Source organism: Octodon degus, unplaced genomic scaffold (assembly GCF_000260255.1).
Source record: "Octodon degus isolate 3935 unplaced genomic scaffold, OctDeg1.0 scaffold00026, whole genome shotgun sequence".
In the NCBI taxonomy this organism is placed as follows: Eukaryota; Metazoa; Chordata; class Mammalia; order Rodentia; family Octodontidae; genus Octodon; species Octodon degus.
In genome coordinates, this window is record NW_004524602.1 from 10,541,040 (window position 1) to 10,555,737 (window position 14,698).

At 43.3% G+C, this 14,698-nt stretch overlaps 1 protein-coding gene across 1 annotated transcript in view; it reads right to left on the minus strand.

Annotated features, from left to right (window-relative positions):
• Nucleotides 1–14,698, minus strand: part of Hacd3 (3-hydroxyacyl-CoA dehydratase 3) — a 38,907-nt gene that overhangs the window by 20,452 nt on the left and 3,757 nt on the right. The window contains exons 3-4 of the mRNA XM_023712645.1: nt 14,340–14,370; nt 1,047–1,089 (exon numbers count right to left, since the gene is read on the minus strand). Coding sequence (XP_023568413.1) covers nt 1,047–1,089; nt 14,340–14,370 — 74 coding nt within the window. The remainder of the gene's footprint in view (nt 1–1,046; nt 1,090–14,339; nt 14,371–14,698) is intronic.

Sequence of the window (14,698 nt, forward strand, 5' to 3'; positions counted from 1 at the left end):
TATATATATATATATAAAAGGCAAAGCCAGAGGCACCACAATGATATAAATTTACTGGTTCTAAATCAGATTAGAGGGGCCAGGGAGATGGCTCAGTAGAATAAGCACTTGCCTGGCAAGCGCAAGGGTCTGAGTTCAATCCCCGGTTCCGCAAAAAAATAAAAAAGTAAATCAGATTAGACAAAAACCAGTGGGTACTGGTTGTGGCCACCCAGGAATGCTGAACCATCGCAAAGACTGCTCTGAACACAGCACCTCCTCAGGCAGAACTGGGAGGAGTCCCTGGCCTGGCCACCCTATCCCATGCCTTGACAAGCCTCCCTTCCCAAATCAACCAGGGGCATCCAAGACGTAGGCCACAGTGTTGCTCAGACTGGTCTGCAAATGTGTTGTCGGGCAGCTACGGTCTCACCAAGGTGATTTTTGCTTCTTCTGCCCACTGTAATCTTTCTTAGAAGCAGTGTATCCTGGACTCTAGTCCTGCCACACAAGTTCAGTAGCTGAGTGTACACCCATGGTCACAAGCACAACAGAGACAAGACTCATTGGAAAGGACCATACTGAATGCTTCATGTTTCTCAGTCTGGGTCTGTGAACCCCTGAAAGCCCCACGAACATAGTCTCAGGTGACCATGGTCAGACAGACAGATTATAACAGCACTTTCTGTCACTAATTTGTCTAAGATAGTGGCAGAATTCAGGCTAAAAGACAGATCTCCAGCTTCTAGGTCACAATTCCACCTCCCAGCACCAATGGTCCTTCTAAGGGCTTTAAACAATTTCTCTGAATTTTCTAACCATATTTTCCTATTTATTTATTTATTTTTGGTGGAACCAGGGATTGAACTCAGGCCCTTACGCTTGCCAGGGAAGCGCTTATTCCACTGAGCCATCTCTCCAGCCCCCTCTAACCATATTTTCCAAACAATTAAATTTATCAAGAGTCTCAAAGGGTGAACATCAATAAAAAGTGAGTTAAATAAAAACAAGGAAAACCACCATGCCTTCTTAACTGTGAAGAGCTGAAGCATGTGCCTGGTACTGACCTTTGAAATGCAGCACATTTTCAGTGATGCTGATGGCAGGGTTCTGTGAAGAGACAAGGACAGAAGAAGGCACGTTAATGAGCAGAAGGTAAAATTAAACCAGCAGCATCTCCTCCCCATCCTCCCCTTAGGGACGTACCCTCCTACTGTGGGCTCCTTCAGAGAATACATGTGGTTATTCACAGCTCTGCCAAGAGTCTTTCCATTTCTGTCTGCACCTATCTGAGACTGCAGACCATGGGCACTGAGGCAGTCCATTCTGAAAATGGCAGCTCAGGGTAGGCCGGGGGGGGATGCTATGGGGCAATGAACACACAGGTCTCTGAGACTTGTTCTGTGAGATGCACCCCAGAAACATTCAGTGGAACTGGTGAGTCACTTCCTGGAAGAAGATTTTAATCAAACAGTGAGTAAGGCACAGGCACTCAAGCCCAAAGGCCTGTGACAGCCACTGTCAGTGACACATGGGCTGAGGCGAGAGCACAGTGGTTCTGGGGGAAGGGGGGGAAGCCTTCCACCGGAGGTGAGCCCTGCACTGAGGCAGAAGGCCAGATGAATTCCCACAGGTCGGGGTCACATCTGTGGTCCTCAGCCTCCAACACCACACTCTCTTAAAGCCCCAACCAAACCCAAACTAGAAGAAATCAGAATTCTCCAACTTGTTCATTTATTCTCAGAAGTAGCTACAGATCTTTAGCAGCATAATTTAGAGTGAAATTACTCAATACTTTTTTTGGTGGATAAGATGCAATGAGCCAAAAGCAAACCTTTTCTCTTTATGAGCTCATTAGTCCGCGTGTTCTGTTACAGTAATGAAAGCTGACTCATATGGGAAGCAACAGCATGGCTTTTAAGGTTAGATCAGTGATGGTGAAACGTTAAAAGCTTTCAGTGATAACAAACACCCAACTGCAGCATGCGTGCCGCGGGTGAATCACCACCAGGTTAGACAACACACAGTGTAACCTACACACAAGCCTCTCGCATGCTCACCCTACAGGAGACAAACCCCACACCATGAGAACTCTCAAGGAATTCAGCGCACAGCCTGATGTGAGGGATTCACATGCAGGCCCCAAACTGTCAACAAGGTAAGATATTCTTAATGAGTACATACCAGGTCATACTACAGCCTCAGCCACAGCTAAATTTGCCTACAGCCTCAGCAAAGAGTCCAAGCAGAACAATGCACAAAGCGCTTGCAAAATTCCAATATAATATTATTGCTGTTTTGAAGCAATACATATTGGGTGACTTGTTATACAGCAATACTTGCTTCTCTGAGGTTTGGCAGGCTCCTCGGTGAAGTAAGCTGAAACTCAAATCCTCCTTATACAAAGACTTTGGACTACAGATTAAACTTGAGGGCTATTAGGATATCAGATTTTCTATCTCTTTGATACAAATTACCTTTGTTTTTTAAGAATTTATCTAATCTAGACAAAATTTATCCATTTACAAACTTGTTTATATTGTTTTTAAACTTTTTTGAGGTGGCTATCTTGCCCAGGTTCACCTCAAACTCCTGGGCTTAAGCAATTCTTCTGCCTCAGCCTCTCAGATTTTGAGACTGCAGTCTCATGCCGTTTCCAGCTAGTCTCTTAACTTTTTAATGTCTATAACTTGTGTGGTTGTTTTCTATTTCATTATAGGCATGTTTTGTGTCTTCATTTTATCAAGAGATCTATCAGGTTGTCTTTCAAAACTGTTAGTTTTATCTTCCCCACTTGTACTTTCTATTTCTGTTGATTATTTTTTCCCTTAAGTTATTAGGAAAATCTTTTCCTGGATTTCATGAAATAGAGATTCAAGGGTCATTAATCTTTACACTTTATTTTTTTGTAGTACAAGCATTTAAGAGCATAAATTGCCTGCCAAATTCTACTCTGGCTGTATCTCTCAAGCTCTAAATGTAGTATTTTCATTTTCACTTACTGTATAATACTTCCTAATTTCCATTATTATTTTTTCTGGGTTTTTTTTTTTTCTTCTTTGAAACATGGGTTGAGAAGTTTTCCTTAATTTCCAAACACATGCTTTTTTTTTTTTTTTTTTTTTGCAGAACCGGGGATTGAACTCAGGACCTTGTGCTTGCCAGGCAAGCACTTATTCTACTGAGCCATCTCCCCGGCCCCCACATGCATTTTTCTAGCTATCACTGTGTTAATATAGTGGTATCCTGGCTCATGAATGCTTTTGTTTTAAATAATTTGGTTTGCAAACAGAAACATTTGGCAAAATTTTGTTTCTGTTTGCATACTTTGTGTCAGGTGACATTCACAACTGGGGCCATCTTTCCCATACAAACATGGCCATCTTTTCCAAAACCATGCAACAAATTAAGTTGGTGAACCAAGGTACCACTGTAACTACCTTAACTGCATGTGGTCAGATAACTTTTTTTTTTTTTGTACTTTAGGAAAGGGTCTACAGGGTCTCACTACATAGATCAGACCTGTAGTGATCAGCCTGTGTTCAGCCTCCCAAGAGCTGGGATTACAGGCACATGCCACCACACCCAGGCTCAATCACCATCTCAGCATGCCCCGGGGGTGGGGCCAGTACCAGCACACCAGGGATGAACCCTGGCCTTGCGTCTGCCTAAGGAGGGACTTTAATCCGCTGAGCTATTTGGCCGGCCCTGAGAACATTCTTGTGATTTAAGTCCTCTCCAATTCATGGAGACTTGCTCTAGGAAGCAATATTTAGCCAACTTTAGTAAATGTTCATGTAAGCTTAAAAAGAATGAGTGGTTTGGTTTAGTATTCTATATATTTACATTGGGTTTGCTGTTAATTAGTTTATATGATCTATATCCATGCTGAATTTTACCTTTATTTATTTTTGAGAATTCACACTATTTTACATATTTTCACTTCTAGTATTTTTGTTTATTTAAGTGTTATCAAGGCTCTGTTAGTAGGTGCCTATAACTTTAATAAGCTTCTATCTACCTGCTGGGTATAAAACACACACCTGTAATACTAGCACTTGGAAGGCGGAGGCAGGAGGATCACTGAAAGACAGTATGGCCTACACACTGAGTTCAAGGCCTGTCTGAACATCCCAGTACATTGAAACCTTTATCATTATGAACTAAGCTTTTAGTTTCCAAAAGTACATTTTGCTAAAATTCTGCTTTATCTGATACAATGACATCTATGCCAGACAGGCTGCATTTGCTCCCACCAGGCACCAAGGGGCCCTCCTGGTTGCGACCATTTTAAAAAATATTCATGACGTGAGGGGTTTGGATTTCTCAAATTGTGTAGATTGGAGGTGCATGACCTTTTACAAACCTACTAATCATTTTAACTTCGCGAGGGCTTTTTCTTCCATTTTATCAGCAACGAAGAATAGGGGGTAGGATGGGTTTACATCTTGCTAATCCTAACTCTAACCATATAGTCTCCTGAAATACGATTTATAGGCAAGAAGATTTCTTACAACTTCAGTAGGTCGTGGGCTTTGATTTGTTTAAAATTTTATTTCTAATCCCCTGCACCTTAAAGAAATGGCATGCTCAGTTTAGCAACACATAGACTAAAAAGAGAAATGGTGCAGAAAAAATACAAGGATGGCTCTTTTAAAAAAAAGGTGGCTCTGAAGTCAGCCAATAGTAGGCTCATATTCATTACATTTTTTATTTCTATCATTGACTTTCAAACCTATAGATGTTTTAAGACATTAAAACCACTTACTTTACAAGACTGTTCTGAGAATTAAATTATAGTAATAGACAAAGAATGTGGAAACTTGTCAGCACCCTTATTCACGCTACTTTTCCTCCTCTGGCTAAGTCCTCTTCTAAGCGCCCATGTCTGTTGCACATTATCTTTCCAAGGCCAGGAAATGTGGACTCCACTTCCCTCCTCTTCACCTCCATCACCAGACTTCACAGCTTCTTTACTACTCTGCATTCTCCTTTATGATAACACATATTACACTATAATTATTGTTTATTAGTATATCTGCTCCCACTAGACTTCTGCCACAGCAGGGACTGTCTCTCCATCTCTATCCTTATTGTGTTAATAACTACTTAGGGAGCTGAGATAAACCAATTAACTCCCATTCTCATAAGCTCTGACAGAACTACCAAGAACTCAATGAACTTTCTGCTAACTACCCTTTTAGACCTCAGGTTTCTCTGCTCTTTCAGATCATTACACTCATCCTTGCTTGTATGAGGTTATTAAATGTGCAGAAGAGTTGCTGCAACAGACCTATCGCCAGGTGTGGTGGCACGCACCTATAAATCCAGCACTCTAGGAGACTAAGGCAAAAGGACGGCAAGTCCAAGCTCAGACTGGGCAATTTAGTGAGACCCTGTGGCTTAGCAAGACCCTGTCTCAACATAAAAAAATTTTAAGTCATGGGACACACAGAGGCCTAGGTTCAATCCCTTACACAACCAACCAATCAATCAGGAGACCTAGGGGTGCAATCTTCAAAAGGGCCTGCTTCCAAAATCAGCCTTTAGTTGGCAAATGAAAATTTGGCTGTCCTCCGTCTCATGAGCAATACAGTGGTTTACCAAGTCTAGACTGTGCAAGGTGATTTGTGGTGAATGTCATCTTTCTTCCAAGGAGTCTGAAATTCTGGTACACAGCAAGCAGAGGTAACCAGAATAATCAACCCTCCAAAAATCACAGGGCTCAAACCTCTAACTTCTTCCCTGGACTGACACATTACATATACATTATTTGCTGGGGTTTTGGTGGTGGTGGTGGTGGTGGTGGTGGGTTTTTCTGCTACAGAAAGAGCGTGGATTTTTTTTTTTTAATATGCTGTATTAAAAGTCATTGTCATACTCATTCTTTGGATGTTTAATTGTCACAAATTTAGTAAATGAAAATTCCTTCAGGGCTGGGGAGATAGCTCAGCAGTCTAAACACCTGCCTGGAAAGCGTAAGGACCTATGCATGCCGTGCCAGCCCCACGCCAAGCCAGCCACCAAACTGGATGGGGTAGTGTATGCCTGTAATCCCAGCACTGAAGAAGCTGAGAGGATCACTTCAAGTTTGAGATGTGTAGCGAGACCCTGCACCAAATACATAAAATATAAAAAGAAAATCCCTTCAGACTCACTCCTGACATGACCTTGGATCCTTTGAGAATGCCACGCTTTCTCTGCCATGCTTTCTCTGGCACCAGCTGTTCCTTCAAGAAGTCCAAGTTCTTTTCATGGGGAAGAGTAATTTAGAGGCCACTGTCTACATATATGGAGATGCACCAGTGTCCAACTTTTAGTGATCCAGTCAGGAACTCTTAAAATCATGATGTCATACTGAAATTTCCAATTCAAATGTACTATCATGGAGCTCTTTACCTTTTATTATTTAATATTTGCATCTCTTCCAGTAAAACCTTGGTTTCTAACAATCTTAATACACTGACTTATTTCACCCTTTAAAAAGCTTCAAGCCAGGTGTGCTGGCACATGCCTACAATTTCAGCACTCTGGGAAGTGACACAGGAATATCACAAGGTCAAGCCCACCTCAGGCAATGTAACAAGATTCTTTCTCAAAATGTTAAAAAGGGCTGGGAAGCCAGGTAAGGTGGTGCATGCCTATAATCCCAGCACTTGGGAGGCTGAGGCTAGCCTCAAACTTTCCATGATCCTCCTGTCTCCACCTCCTGAGGGCTAGGATTATAGGTGTGCACCACTATGCCCAGCTAATTTTTACTTGAAAGGATTTTTTTTGTGGCGGGGGCAGAACCGGAGATTGAACTCAGGTCCTTGCGCTTGCCAGGCTCTACTGAGCCATCTCTCCAGCCCAAGCAGCACCTTGTAATTAAGCAAATTGGATTCACTGCTTGTTTCAGCCAAGAACACACCCCATGTGTGGGGAACATGTGCGCTCTCAGGCACGGGGTTGGAACTGATGATGGGACCTGGGTTTTGGGAGTCTGAGGGAGGGGAAAGTATGAGGACTTCAGATTGGGCAGTTGGAAGGCCTCTGAGGACAGAGTGTTGGAGCAGAAACTGGACTGTACAACCTGGTAAGCTATAAATATTTTAGGGAAAGAGCAGCTACTATAAAATCTTTAGGTGGAAAGTACTTGTCAGTAATTCACATTAAAAATTAATAAAACCCAAAATTTCTCAACAGGCTCTATAAGTACTGTGGACTTAGCCAGGGTGGTAGTGTATACCTGTAATCCCAGCACTTGGAAGCTGAGGCAGAAGGATCTCTGAGAGTTCCAGGCCAGCTTGAGCTACAAAGTGAGTTCAAGGCCAGCCTGAACTGCATAGTGAAACCCTGTCTCAAAAAAACAAAAAAAAAAAAAAAAGTATTGTGGACTTCATCTGCCCTTAGGGTACCAGTCATGACAGAATACTGATCCCATATGAATAAACTGATAAAAATCAGGATTTGGAGCTGAGACATTCAGACAGTGAGAAGCTGAGCAGAGGAGAAAGAGGCAGCAAGAGAGACAGAGACGGGGCAGTCTTTGAGGCCTGCTTTTGTGCCGTCCCAGAAGCCAGCGCAGGAGCCTTTTGGAGCTGTGTCCAAGCTTGTGTGGGCTGAGCTTAGATGTGTGTCTTTTGGGTTTAGCAACACACCTACTGATATAGGTCACAGCCACAGCAGGGTGTAGTGCAGCAGAGAGCATGGAGACATTAGAGGGGATGAAAAGTAAACGGAGGAGCCCGGGGTGTGGTTCGGGGTGCAGCAATCTGCTAGCACGTGTGAGGCCCTGGATTGATCCCCAGGGCCACAGAAAGATAAACGACTTGTACAGACATTTTACATGGTCAAGGAAAGGGGGGAGTAGAGAAGTCAGTGGGTAGGCCATGTTCTTGGGGTTCAGAGGAGGGAGATCGCTGGCCAAGGAAGGCGTTTTTCCTATAGCATGTGAACCTCGAGCTGTGCTTTTTGCACAGGTGGAATTTGGATCCCAAAAGGGGAAACAGAGCAGGGCACATAATGGTGCTTACACGCAGCTGAGAACTGTGCACCTCTTCAAAGAATGAGTAAGGCTCTGTGCTCATCTGGGTGACAAAAGCAAGGTGCAGAAGAATGTGCGCTACCTCTTAGGTAGAAAGAAGGTGTTATAACAGTAGCTGAATGGATTTGTTCATGGTTTGCAGAACAGAGAGAAGTGCACAAATAGAGAAGTGTGAGGAAGGTTCCAGGTTCAAGTCCAGCCTTAGCAATTTAGTGAGTTAATAAGACTTTGGGGGAGGAGGTAGGCATGGTGGCACATGCCTGTAATCCCAGCACTCAGAAGGCTGAGGCAGGAGGATCACCACAAGTTTGAGGCCAGCCTAAGCTACATAGTCAGCTCATGGCAAGCCTGCACTACAAAATGGGATCCTGTCTCAAAACAAAACAACAAAAGAAACAAGAGTAAAAAATATTTAAAGTAATAAGCAAGCATGTATCATAGTTTTGGTTTTTGTTTGTTTTGTTTTTTGCCTTCATGGTGCATAAAATGGTGCATTTTACATTCAAGTGTAAGATACTATAAAATTCTATTTTAAACTTCAACTACTGCCTAACTCTGTGTTTGTATAGCTGTCTGACTAGTCCTCATTTCCATATGGAAACTGCTTAAAACAAGAGTCGAACGAAAACGTCCAGAAGGGGCCTCTCGGTTTTGGCTCCTATGCATATCCTCTGTTCTCAGCCATTTCAGTAAACTGCCACCATCCACACTGTGCTAAAGCCAAAATTTTGAAACTCATTATTGGTGATTCTTTCCCTCCTTCCCCTACACAAAACTGATCCAGAGCTGACAAATTTCTCTCCAAATGTATCTCCAGTCTGTCCAGCTGTCCATCTGAACTGCCACCTCCAGACCAGCCCACCCCACCTCTTCCCACACTACTGTGCCCACCTCCCGAAATGCTCTTCCAGGTTCCACTTCTACTCCTTTATAATCCAGAGCAGCCAGAAACATCTTCGTTTTAAGACGCAAATCCTAAGAAGTCACACTTCTGTTCGAAACTCTAGTTTCCCATTGTTCACACAATGAAATCCTAGCTGCCTTGCATAGCAACAAAACTTTCCATGACCTACATCTCCAGAACCCCTCCAGTCTCCTCCAACCTCGTTTCCTCCTCCTCCTCCTCTTCCTCCTCCTCCCTACTCTCCAAACATACTAATACCCCTTCGTTCCCTGGAACCCACCGAGCCCTGGCCTGCCATTAAGTCTTCGCACTTGTGAGAATGTTCCACCCTAGCTTGCTTGCTCTCCTTTTTTGTGACCCAGGAGATGAACCCTGGGGCTCTGTGCATGCTAAGCACGCACTCTCCCAATCCCAACAGACCCACTCCGTCCCCAGCCCTACCCCCAGCTCTCCACATAACTCATTTTTTTTTTCTTGCATTGCACTTGACCCTTGCTTCCTCACTGAAGCCTTCTCTGGCCTATTTAAAATAGCCTCTACCCATGACTCTCTCACCACGGCCTTCCCTTCCCACAGAGCACTTTCCTAGGTAATTGTGGTTTACTCACCTACTGTCTGTCTTCCTCCACCCGACGGCAGCCTCTTCACACGCACTGCGCACCATCCCATACACAGCACTCAGCCTGCCTGAACCCTTCACTGCAAGCGCTCCACAGTTATTATTTCGCTTACTCCGTCTGTGAGTGCTTCTATACGGTGGCAATAAAGAGGCTTAGTGACTTCTTATTATCAAGTATTTCAAGCAACCAGCCAGACATCAAAAAACACAGAGAACACCACCCCGTGGACCACTGCTGCATCAATATTTCACTTTACTCACTTCTGTTCTTTAAGAAATGAAATAAAAGTGTAATTACACAATGACTCTGACCCAGTGACTCTGTTGCAGTTCCGCCACTCATGCCCCTGCTCACCTGAAGCAATACACAGTACTGTGTCACCTTATGGGAGTAGCGTCACTGAGCTTCTCATCTGAGACGCAGTGACTCTAAGGTTTAACTCTAGAGGTGGACCTGTCTACCTCAGTGCGCCAGTGTAAACATGCCACAACTTACCCATTCTATTGATAAAGATGAAGGGCTGTCAACTTTGTGTTGTGACTTTTTTTTTTTTTTTTTTTTTGGTGGAACCGAGGATTTGACTCGGGCCCTTGCGCTTGCCAGAGAAGCGCCCACTCCACTGAGCCATCTCCCAGGTCCCTTATGTCAACTTTGTGTTGGAAGGAATATGCACAACATCCTCCTAGTCACTGGTTATGTCATGTTTCACCCGACTAGAAAGTGCCCTCACTCTTCAGTAATCAGCTGTTCCCACTCATACTCCCACTAGCTACGCAAACAGGCCTCCTCATCAAACATGTACCCCAGCAGTTCCTAATCTCCGACTTTTTCATTTTCCCCAATCTAAACAGTGTGCTAGCATTTTGATTTACATCTCCTGATGATAACAGAAATTAAGCATCTTTTCTGGTTTACTAGCCACTTTGAGGGACCTGACCATTAGCTCAGTCGCTTAAGTGACTGCTCCAACAAAGCAGTCAGGCTCAGCCCCGTAGCCTCAAGCCTTGCCAGACCTGCCCTGAAAGCATCCTGAGCCTGCCCCCCCAAAAAAATTGTTACTAGACATTTTTGTTTCCTTTTACTCTGACTTGTTTATGTTCCTGCCCTTTTAGCACTGGGTAATATGCCTTTTAAGAAATTTATTCTTCTGTTTTTTAAATGATCAAGGTAATACCCAATGTGTGCTGGTACACACCTGTAGCTCCAGCACTCTGGGAAGCTGAGGAAGATTGCAAGTTCAAGTCCAGCCTAGGCAATTAAGCAAAATATCAAGACCATCTTGCAAAATAAAATATTTAAAAAGGAGTAGAGATGTAGTTCAAAACACAAAGGCTGTGGGTTCAATTCCAAGTAACACAAAAAAAGAAAAAACAAAAAAATCAAGATGCTTGCCAACTGTTAGTGATACAACTGCAACTATGCTTTTCAAATTTGTCTTGTTTGTTAATCTTTTTCTTTAGGGTTTGCGTTTAGTATTTTAAGACATTTTTCCCTGTACTAATATAAAGATAACCTCTTCTATTGCCTTTTAGTAGTTGTACCTTATGCATTCAGGTCATGAGGCCTCCTGAAATTGATTTTTCTGAATGGTATAAGGCCGCACCTCATTTTACCTTTTGCCATTGGATTACCAAGTGCTCCAATCCAATTTCCTATCTGGTTCATCCTCTCTTTATTAATATGTAAGGCCATCTTTCTCATATAATAAATTTTCATATATGGAAGGGCTGTCAAGAGACTCTGTCTCATTGTTTTTGAGTCTGGCCCTCCCACCTAAGGTTTATTTTTTATTTTATTTATTTATTTATTTTTTTTTTTGGCGGAACTGGGGATTGAACTCAGGCCCTTGCACTTGCCAGGGAAGCTCTTATTCCACTGAGCCATCTCCCCAGCCCCTATGGTTTAATATTATAATCATAATAATCTCCCATTCTTAAAAAGCATGGTACAATTTACTAAGCACTTTCAAATCCATTACCCAACTCAAACTTCAAAACAGTCCTGTGAGTTAGGTGTTATTACTCACATTTACTTGAATGCAGACACAGAGGCCCATGAAGTTAAGTGTATTATCCCTGCTTCCAAGATAGCAAGAGAATCAACAAGGACCCATTGCACACCCCGAGTCCCTGCTCTACTCACCAGACTCTGTCAGTTAAGGACAAGAACAGTAACTCTCAAACGCTCCCAAGCCAAGCTACGAACTTTGTCCACATACAACTCAAGCAAATAAAAGCCTCCATAAATGAGCAAACACTGTAACAAGGATGGCTGCTGGGACAAAGCCATGTGTGATGGTCACTGGGAATATAAACTCTACACACAGAGAAACCTTTTTGCTTATTGCAAACCTCAAGTACAGACGCGGCCAGCACTAGCAGCTGGGCTTGGGGTTCTCCTACCAGATATCACTTATCTTACCGAACACCATCTCAGACACGATGACAGTGAAACCTTGATGAAAAAGTGCAAAACCCATTTTGTAATTTTGTGCACGCACAGACAAGCACTATGCCACTCCCACATAACAAACTCTCTCTCTTGGCCAGACAACAAGCTCTCTGCCATTCAGTTTTCCTCTCTGCCAGTCCCTCCTCCTTACACATACAATTATCAAAATGCAGGGAATGGCAGGACAGTCCTGTAATCCTGGCATCCTGAGAGGCTGAGGCAGGGTAACTTCAAGATCAGTCTGGGCAGCTCAGCAACTTGGTGAGAGCCTGTCTCAGAATAAAAATAATAATCAAAAACATAAAAAGGGCTGGCCTGAGCCAGATGTGGTGGCACACACCTCTGTAATCACAGCACTTAGGAGACTGAAGCAGGAGGATTGACACAAATTGAGGCCAGCCTGGGCTACACAGTGAGTCCAAGACAGCCTGAACTATACAGCAAGACCCTGTCTCAAAAAAACATTGGCATCCTTCCAGCTCAGTGCAAAGCTAAGCTTCAATTTCCTGAGTTCAATCTCCAGGACCACCATCCCCGCCCAAAATTTGCAGCTAGCCAGGTAACAGAATTGCCTTGCTTTCTGACAGCATCTAATCTATAGCGAACTCCCACTTCCTTAAAACCTCCCCCAATCACCAAGCCCAAATCTTATAATCCATTCTAACACGCTCTTAATGAGGCACCCCTCAGCTCCCCAAGCAGCGTGCTCTCCTAACCACAAAAGAATAATGCTGCACCTTGCCTGTTTAACTACGGCTGTCTGTGTTCCTGACATTTGTCGGTTGTAGTACATTAGCATCCTATGAGTCAGACATTACAAATATCAGTGTCTAACAGTCTATGCCTTTCTCTCTCTAGAAAGTTCTCTTACTATCTGAAGGGCAAAAATACTTCTCATTTCTGTAGTCATATCTAAATGAAAGCAAGGTTAACAAATTCTTTTAACGCCAGGACCTGGTTCAGCATCCAACTCCAAGTTCAGTAATATGGACACTCACAAAACATGCTTGTGTTTTTATGTGATAATATCTTTCCTCTAGACAGTAAGCCCTGAGAGTTTGGGTCTATGACTCATCTTTGTAAATTTATGGTATCTTACACATATTAGGAATTCTTTTGGTACCAATAAGCTATTTTTATAAACTAATGGTTGTTGAAATGAATGCCTCAGAATCACAGATGACTACCCCCCAAAAAATCAAACTTCACCAAGGACAAAAACACAGTATGTTTTGCAAAAATCTCAAATCTCTCTCCAAAAGAAAATTTCCTTTTTTCTTCCACCTTAAGATTTTTTTTCAATGTTACATACTTCAAACATACAGCTCCGTATTTCTAACTATACCAATGAACTTAACACGTGTTCATGTTTCTTAACTAAGAGTTTCAGATCTTTCAAAATTATAGAGTCCATTTTTCATTTGTCCAACCAATTTCCATTTCTTTCCATCACCACTCATTTCCCAGAAAACATCTTTCCTGATTGTAGCATCAAAGACACGCTAGACTATTCTATCCTTACTACAGGATACACACGTTTCGAGAGGCAGTACAAGCTTAGCAAAAATTTAGAGATGGTTATTAACACGTATTCTTTTATTTTCTTGGTTGGAAGACCTCTTTAGATGGGGAATTTGATCCTCATCCACAAAGGCTTTTTGTTTTTTGGGTTTTTCTGTATGTTAGTGAAGCACCCTGGAGCAGAGTAGAAGAGGGCACAGAACATGTATTCATCCTCTGACGCGAAAGTGTAATTCAGGTTGGTTTAACACATTAAATGCCATAGCCACGGGGTAAGGAGCAGTACTGAGGATCCCATGGTCCATATACTGAGCTACATTCCCAGTCCTTTTTCTAATTTTTTTTTTTTTTTTAAAGGCAGAATCTTGCAAAGTTGCCCAGGCTGGGCTCACACCTGCCATCCTCCTGCCTCAGCCTCCCAGAGTTCTTAAATTACAGGCCAGCACCATCCAACCCAGGCATCTTCATTTTTCAAGAGAAAAACAGGTTTCTATTCTGTAAGCAAAAATTAAATTAACTTCAACAAATTCAAATCAACACGCCTGATTCAAAGAATATGAATCAAGAGCGAGCAAGCGAATGAGGTTGGGGGAAGAGAGGGAGAGAGAGAGAGAGAGAGAGAGAGAGAGAGAGAGAGAGAGAGAGAGAGAGAGAAAAAAAGAGGTTGTAAAGTACCACAGATTATGTCAAGGAGACCAAGGAATAAAGATGACGGTAGAAAGAACATTCCAGATTGAAAACTGCAGTCCTTCGGAAAGGAATCCGGGATGGTTTGAACAAAGTCATGAGTTCACAGGTCCAAAATCTCCAGTATTGGGGGGCAGGGGTGCTTGCTCACATTACGGGGCCGGTGAGCTTCAACATAAATCCTTCAAATGACTTAAGATGAATTTTAAGTTCTCAACGCAACTCAGCAAAGCTGATCTCACAGCCTTCAGAAGGCAAGGCTTGTGAATTTTTAAACCAAGAGTAAGAAGGCTCTTCGTCACAGAACAGCCGGAAAGGGGTGTGCGCCATCCCCAGGGCAACCGAGGACCCGCGAGAGCTCCGGACGACCCGTCGCAGCCACTGTCATGCTGCGGCTCCGACCACGGGGCTCGTCCCACTCCCAGAGACGCTCCCAGGCCGGCCCGGCTCCTCCCAGGCCGGGACTGTGAACAAAAGGCGGCGGCGGCGGCCGCGCCGGGCTCGCGGGGC